An 8,590-nucleotide genomic window follows, 5' to 3' on the forward strand; every position below is an offset into this window, starting at 1 on the left:
AAAAAAAAATTCAATTTTAATAGGCCATAATATCTCGTCCGTGCGGTTCCCATTTTTGTATATGAATTCATTGGCCGTAGAGTACATGTTCAAATCTTCGTAGACATATCTGCTGTAGCTTGATGCGCAACGAGCAAAAAGCCAATTTTTTATTCCTCGTGGAAAAGAAAGGTGTTTTTAATTTACGTAGTACTATAGGCGTGTGCTTGTACTGATTGGGCACATTTTCAATATCGATCTGTGTGCAACAACATCCAATAATTTAGTCAAATTTGAAGCCGATAGCTTTATTTGTGCGACCGGGAGGATGTTTGCAAGAGACAAATGAACGGACGGACATGCTTAAATCGACTCCGAATTTGATGCGGCGTCTCCGAAGCTTTTTTCTGGGTGTTGCAAGCGTGTTGATAAAATGAATATACCCCTCATCGCGATGGGTATATTAAAAGCAAAATTCAATTGAAAAAAAAAACCATATTCGGTTTTTTAAAATCGTGTTGAATCGAAACCGTGTTATAATTTTTGCGAATGTTATGCCGTGTCGAAATCGTGCTTTCCAAATGCCATGTTAAGCGGGGAACGCCTGTAGATGTATATGATAACGTGCACTATGCCTGAAGAAAGGAACTGAAGTCTTCAACGAGCAAAAATACGATAGAAATGTAATTTTCATTTACAAGATCCTCTCTCTATGCTCTTACATCCACATACTTATTGTTTAACTTTAGTATGTCATTAAGCATATTGTTTATAATGATATAAAATTATGGAATTTTTCAAGGCAATCCGTCCGTCCGAGTACATTTTTAATTCGTAAATATAATTAGTAATTAAGTTTTAAATATTCTTTATGTAATTCGTTTAAGTTGTCTTTATATCAATTTTTGTTAACTATTTTGTGTCGAAAGTTACTCTATTGTCTTACTTCTACAGCATTTTTTTATTAATTTTGATTCACAATTATCGTTGATATAACTTTGTCATTATTAGTAATTTATCAACGAAGCTATACTGAACTAATACTAAAGATTGTTCAATGAAAGCATTCTAAATAGACGAGGAAAATTTGGATCGGATGAGTCAATTTTTGGAACCTCCTCCGATATGGCAAAGAGTTAATATTTGCACGGCAAAAAGGTCTAATATTTAACGTCACCTAATCGATAATAGTAATATGACATAGAAATTCAATAATTAATATATGTATACTATGTCGATCAACTGTTTAGACCTCAGTCAGTATAACAATTCCTATGAAAAGGAAGGCTTTAGGCGAATACCAATAAATCCGTTGACAAGAAATTAAATTTGGAGCTCGTTAATTAACGGAAACCCGTCAAGATATATGCATTTACGTTCAACGACACAAGGTACAATTGTTGACACTTTATGTCGAAAATAAATAAGCAATGGCCGGCCTTTTCGCTTGTTTCGGCACTTTCGATGTCATCGCTTATTTCCAGCAACACTCCTATGATTTGAAATATGCGCTATTGTACGAAATGAAAGTTTTTAATGGGTTCGACTTGACATATGGTATACCAGCTTTGGGGAGAAGTTGGACATCGCAGAGACTATGTTTGCTTTCTAAACTCTGGCATATTTTTTTTGCTTAATTCAGATTCAATAAGCACACTTTTTAAATACCCTACACTTTCCGCTTATTTATTGTCGCTTTGTTGGTATTTAGTTTTTATGAGAGATCTGATATGGAAAGGCGCTCAAAAAATGTACCTAAGCAGTCCAAACTTACAAGTCAAGGTATCATTTTTGAATTAACATCCGTCGAGAAACACTAAAACCTACTTCGCGTTACTATATGAACGCAACTTTTTTATTGTAACTCCTACAAAAGCGAGGGTTCAGGTAAAACCTTCCACTCCATTGAAGCTTTTTACATGCATTTATGGTCCTATCAATTGCATTTTGAATAGCACTCGTTCGTGGATCAAAGTCTATAAATGTATTAAATTTAACCGGGTATAATCAAGTTTGGATAATGCAAAGCATATACGTAATTTGTAGTGTGCGTACACTCTCAGCTAAATCCCTTTCAATGAATTCCATATATGTGATTGCTTATAATATAATTTGTCTAAAGAGAAAGCCGAAGGATATTCGGAAACATTTAACAAATACTTGATATCTCGGGCCTATTTGTACTATTCAATAATTTTAGAGCGCTTCACAAATACCAGCAGAAAAAGTGGTTTTGCTTTACAAGCAATATAATGATTTACTTTACGTTATTATTGCATTCTTTTCATCATCATGATGCGGCAATCATTCACCAAAATTGTTGTAATCATTTTAAATTCTCTTCTTCATTTACACTATCATTGTTATTATTTTTTTGGAAATTTTCAACTTTCACACTACAGGTACAAAAAATGTTTGGCAAATATTGAATTAAATAGATAATGAAATTGTGTTCTTTTAGTTGTAATTCTTTTTTTATTGAGTAAATAAATTTTGGTACGCGCTTTATTCAATTTTGTGAAACATATATATTTAGTGACGGAAGCGTGTATGGAAATTGCGAAATTTTGGTGAAAACGGATTTTCCAAAATATTTCAAAAGTAATAAAACGAAAAAAGAGATTTTTGATGTTCTTAACCCTCGCAGCGTCATATCGCAAAGGCGCCTTACACAATTAGGCATTAAGAAAATCGCCCGAAGAAGTAGATTTAATTTAAGCGGATTAACGGAAATGCCACAACAAAATGTAGTAATTTGGTACCTGTTTCGAAAAGTTATAACCGAGCAGTTCGTCAAAGGCGACATTAGTAAAATCGTTGGGAATAAATTTTTCGAAATCTGTGAATAAGTGAACTTAGAATAGTCACATTAGCTTTCTTGGTTAAGTTCACGCAGTTTTAAATTCACTGTCCAGCGGTGCGAGCCATATTCAACACGTACTGACGGTCGGCAAAATTTATTCAAAAATATTTTTTGGAAAAAAAATAATATTTAAGTGAAGTATAGTGCGAAAAGAAGGTTTTGCGCCAAATCGTCAAAGTCTTTATATTTTTGGATTGTTCGCAACCAGGAGACCGTCTTTGACTCTTCCTTGAATCTCGGCAACCACGAACTGATTCACGAGTTTGATTCTAATAAAAGCTACGGAAATCATTTTGAACGAAACGGTGTTCAATAACTGCAAATATATCAAAAATGATGCAAAACTTTCCGATAAGCTTTGAGCATAATATGAATTATGAATTCGATGCAGCCGGACTTCATAATTGTGGCCAACAGCCATCCCAACGACATCAATTTCATGCCTACCCGATGTTAAATAACGCAGTAACTTATCACAATCCCGGGCAACAGCAGTGTCAATTTCCGCCGAATGTGCAGTTATTGCAGCTGATGCGTTGTACTGCCGCACACACTATACAACAGCCGGGGCAATTGACGCCTATTTCGCATCTTGCGTTAGACGCGAACGGAATTTATTACCCAACGGGGCAACAGGAACGTCAACTTCTGACTAATTTCGATCTCCCTGTCAACCATCGTTATCTAGTGCAAGCGGAAGAAAATGTTCAAACATATCGAACTGAAAGCCTCAACACGTTCCATCAAATTCCAATCATGTCGCATAATATTGTTACTAACCAAATCTCCGGTCACCAACATCAATCGACGGAAACTTCCATTTTAGACTGTAATGCGAGTTATCATCATATTGAGCAACAGCAATATTCGCCCGATTTCGATCCAAGTATCTCCCATTCGTATTTACAAGAGATTCTTCTCAGGCTAGACTCTTCGGCGGGCCGTACTAATATTGATAACCATTGTGAGAAACAACAACAACAACTTTCTACGCCCTGTGACGTATCGCTAGTTTTATCTAATAGCGAAGCTAGCCAACAATTAGATAAACCCAAGATCAGTGTAGTCGCGGAACTAGGTGGTAGCCCGAGTCTACCTGATTGTATTGCATTACCAGATGGTCGCTTTAGGTGTATCCCCTGCCATAAAGAGTTCAGCGGGATTGCGTATATAAAGCAACATCACGTAGCCCGACATTCCGGGCTTCGGCCACACCGTTGCAATCAATGCGGTAAACACTTTAAGACCGAAGATGAGTTATACGGTCATGCAATACGTCACAACGTAGGGTCGAAACCATACGGCTGTCAATTTTGTTCCAAACAATATTGGTATAAATATGATTTGAAAAAGCATGTAGAGAGCAATCATACAGAGAAGCCTCATGGTTGTGATAACTGTTCGAAAAGATTTTGCCGTAAGGATTACCTTAAGAGGCATTTGCGAACGCATGATGCAATGTATTTGGCAATAAAACGCAATCGAAGAGTTAAGCGAATTGCAAGCAAGGTCTCCAATTCGTCCTCGACGTCATTATGTGAAACGGAACAAAGATGCAATAATCAATTACCGTTGAATGTCCATTTTAATAATCCTCAGGCTTCTGAGTGACTTCTGAGTACTCTATCACCTGATCTTTGACTTGCACTGAATTTTTTTTTACTTTCCGTACAGCAGTAGATACTGTAAAGAAAGAAAAACTTGAAGGGTTAAGACACGCCTGTACATGCAAATGTATATGTGGTACAATATTAATATTTACCGGTAAGGTAGATGAAATATCATAGACATCATCAATAGACATTACGATCCGTAATTACATCGAATTAATTTCTTTCTTTTTAGTTTTCACATTTTATTTACTTTTTGCTTTTCAATTATGTTTCTTTCAAAATTTCAATAAATCCATATAAAAATACAGAGAGCTTACGCTTATGAAAACTTTCATAAAATATTTTATTGCATGTTTTTAAATGCTAATTAAAAGAATGATGAACAACCTTGTCGAATGAAGCGTTTTTTAATCAAAAGAAATAAGAGAAAGGAAAACGATTCGATTAAAGTCGACTTATTTGTCTATATGAATGATTTCATATCATATCGAGTAGAATTTTACCGCGCGACAACATCTCAATGATAACGCTCGGGAAATGTCTCTTTGGTAGGACAGAACGAGGTCATAAAACAGTTATATTCTCTTAATTGAAAAATGAACTCAGTTTGTCGAAGTTTAAGTATAGGCATATATATGCATCTCTTGAGTAAGACGTGTAATGCTCGGTCTATTGAATAGCCCGCAATAAAGAAATCGATAAATTTCTTTCTTAAATTATCACAGAGTTGATTAATTTCAACGCTATATAGATAATAGTTTGCTTAAATCGATTGTTCGTATAACTCAATCTGAAAATCTTTTCAGCTTTTATTTCGCTACGTAGCTAAGAAGGTGCTTAGCGACGTTTGAATTCGAGAATAAAATTATTTACATTTTATATTATATATCATATATCCCAGTGCAAACTGTAATCGCAATTCATTACTCGAACATGACTTACTAAGTGTTTGCTAAATGTCTTCTCTTTCATAACTTTGCAAGCTATGATTGCACACTTTAATATAAGGTCGTAGGATGTTATATAAAGATCACAACGATTGTTGATGGATTCAGTTGTTTTTGTTAAAGAATGGAATCTGGACTTTGTGTGTAATGTCCCATACAAACCTTACGCTTGAAGTTCAATACTATTTAAATAGTATATGGATTCCTCAACATTTACTCTATATATGTGCGCTATCTAACGAAGATAATCGCGTGATGTGCTGTTTATGATTGGCCATTTAGCGTCGGTTAAGCGGATTAGCGGCGATGTAGAGGAATCGAAATGGAAAATGGCCGTTTTCGGTTTCAATGATGGGCTTTACCATTCTTTTATGATGTCGAGCTTCCATATATAATATTTCTTACAAAGATTTGTAGTAGGAGTACAAATCCGCCATTTCTATGAGAAATTAGGAAAATATTGTGAAAGAATTATTTTTTATGTTTGCCTCGATCACTAATCACTATCTTTGCCCATATTTTTAGCAGCATTCGGATGTCATGTCAGAAGATCTCTTCATCTGTTTAGGCTCGATTGACAAAACGACCAAATTTATGGTATCTTCATACAATGTAAAGTTCTGCTTAGAGTGATCATGTGCCATCGACCGGAATGATTGATAATCAAAAGAGATCATGCCCACTGCTCACAGCGTGAAGGACACGACATTTGCGATTCTGACGGCAAACATTTCCTGAGCATATTTACCTATATGGGCTCCAATCTCACTAATATGTCAACCTACGGCCAAGATATTGCTCGGTATGTGCAGACAAATTATCGAAAATGATCTCAAAAGGATCCAGTCCTACAAAATATCTAGTGGAGAGTGTTTGAATAATTTTGTGCTCGAGAAATAATGGCAAAGTTAAAAAAATATATTGAAAAAAAGATTCTTTTTAATCCAAATCTTAATCAGAAGCGTATTTTGCATACGTATACTTTCGGATCAATAAAATGCATAGGTCCGTATTTTTATAGTAATTTTTATAGTTTCTTTTCCCATGCGTTTTCTCATATCTCCTGTAAGCATTCTGTTTCCTATTATTTCTTCTTTAATAATAACAAATATCAGCATTTGGATCACATACATCTATTTTTAAGACCATAACATATGTAAGGGTTGTCATGAAAAGCAAAGCCTTATATGGAGCGAAGGTATAATTTCTAGTTTTCTGTAAAGGAAACCGACAAATAATAAAATTTTTGGGAAATAAGTTAAGTTTTCTAAATTTGGACCAGGCCATGTAATGTATCGGACATCCTCCAACATGCGGGCTTTTCCAAAAAGTATATTTCAACATGAAAATAATATGAAATTTTTGGTGTATTCTTTACCAACACGAGTCATCGACTACAATATCCTTAAATGTTTTCGCTTACTGCTTACTATAGGCACGATTGCTTTTATTCATTAAGAGAAACGTGGCATCATTGGCGTGAATCGATATTGTATTGAAAGGGAAGTAACTATATTTTATAGCTACATATCTGACAAAGGGAAGTATATAGAAAAACTTCTGGTAATTCTATCCAAGCAATAACTCCTAATATAATCTATGATAATTTGGCTTTTCTGGGATAAGATTGAAGTCTTAAAGGAGTGTAGAGAGAGCTGTATGTGAGTCTCTTTAAGCAAACATTAATAATTTTGAATAATCATCTATACGTGCACATAGGCATTGATTGCTTATTCTTGATAGGTTTTGTTTTGCTTTGGCAAACTATTGTTACAGTTTTATGCGCTCAATTACTGGATAATAATTTAATTTTTCAAAGTGTTCCCATTTTCCGGACTAGTTGAACAGTATTACGGTTTATAAGCGTTGCAATTATAAAATAAATAAATTGAAATTGATATCGAATTGATATTGCCTTGTATTGCGAATTTTTAATTATGAGGAAATTTGAAAAGAAAGCACACATTTATTCAATATTTCCAAAAACCATCCAGATCATCAAAATTTAATTATCAGCGAGACTTTATCGTTCGCTTAAATCAATATTTACTCCATTTCTCAAATCGTCGGAATGGTTTTTTCTTGAATAAATTAACGAAGTAATACATGCGGTAAACTGTATAGTGATGCATTAAAACTACGCATTTTAAATATCGCAAGAAAATATTTTGAAAATATTTTAATTAATTCTGTCATCGCAAGAGTAAAATTAACAAGCAGTCAATATTTTGACAAGAATTTGCCACGAAATGTGAAAAGAAAAATGAGTTAATTCAAGTAAACAGTCTGCACATAAATGTATATATATATATATAGGAAGTTCCTATACATACACATGTTAGATATGTATGTGCACACATATATCAATCTGAATGTTAGCAGATTTAATCCATCGAATTTAAAAGAAAAAGAAAATCAAACCACATTAAACTGACTCATCAAGAGAGAAGTTATTGGCAAAAACGCTTAGCTCTTGATAAAGAGTGTTCATGTTCATGGTTCATGTCGTATTAGGGAAGTGCGAACAAAGTCATAAGCAATTGCAATTTGATTGTAGATTTTTTGCGTTAAATGAAAACATTTTGATTTTCAGTTAACGTTCAGAAGTGGAAACCAAGTCATGCACCAGCATGGAAATATTGCCGACACCATTTATTCGTGAATGAACTGCTGACATATGCTTTGACAGTCAGATAGTGGCAAGAATCGTGCAAATTTTCAAAGTCATTGGCATATTCAGACATAGCATGTATTAAGTTGTGCTAACAAATGTCATGTGTCTGTGTGTTGGTATCTGCACTTTACTTCTTTAAACCTATTTGCATATCCAAGCATAGACATGTTTTATCTTTTTTCTCGTTTTTTTTTTTTTTTCATATTATTTTTAACACAAAAATGCTTGCATTTACAATTCAACGTTGAACTGACTAATAGCCCACAGCATCAGCAAAATAATTGTATGCTTTGCGTTCAAATTTGCAAAAACTTATGCACATATGTGGATAAACGATGTGCACATAAAACCATCTATGGATAAATGACTGAATTTGTATATATATATATATATATATATATATATTCTGAAAGTGAAACTATTTTTATATCCATCACCGCAGTAAGAGCGGTATATTCATTTCGCCAAAGCGCTTGGAAAGCCCAGAAGGAGGCTTCAGAGACCCCACATTATA

General features: G+C 34.2%; 1 protein-coding gene across 1 annotated transcript; it reads left to right on the top strand.

Moving 5' to 3' along the window:
- The first annotated feature begins 3,175 nt into the window (after nt 1-3,175).
- On the top strand, nt 3,176-4,453 carry LOC119631915 (zinc finger protein 431-like). The gene has a single exon (XM_038024538.1). It carries the CDS (start codon nt 3,176-3,178, stop codon nt 4,451-4,453), a length of 1,278 nt encoding a protein of 425 aa, XP_037880466.1.
- Nucleotides 4,454-8,590: the final 4,137 nt, after the last annotated feature.

The sequence above is a fragment of the Glossina fuscipes genome, unplaced genomic scaffold (genome assembly GCF_014805625.2).
Source record: "Glossina fuscipes isolate IAEA_lab_2018 unplaced genomic scaffold, Yale_Gfus_2 0, whole genome shotgun sequence".
Classification (NCBI taxonomy): Eukaryota; Metazoa; Arthropoda; class Insecta; order Diptera; family Glossinidae; genus Glossina; species Glossina fuscipes.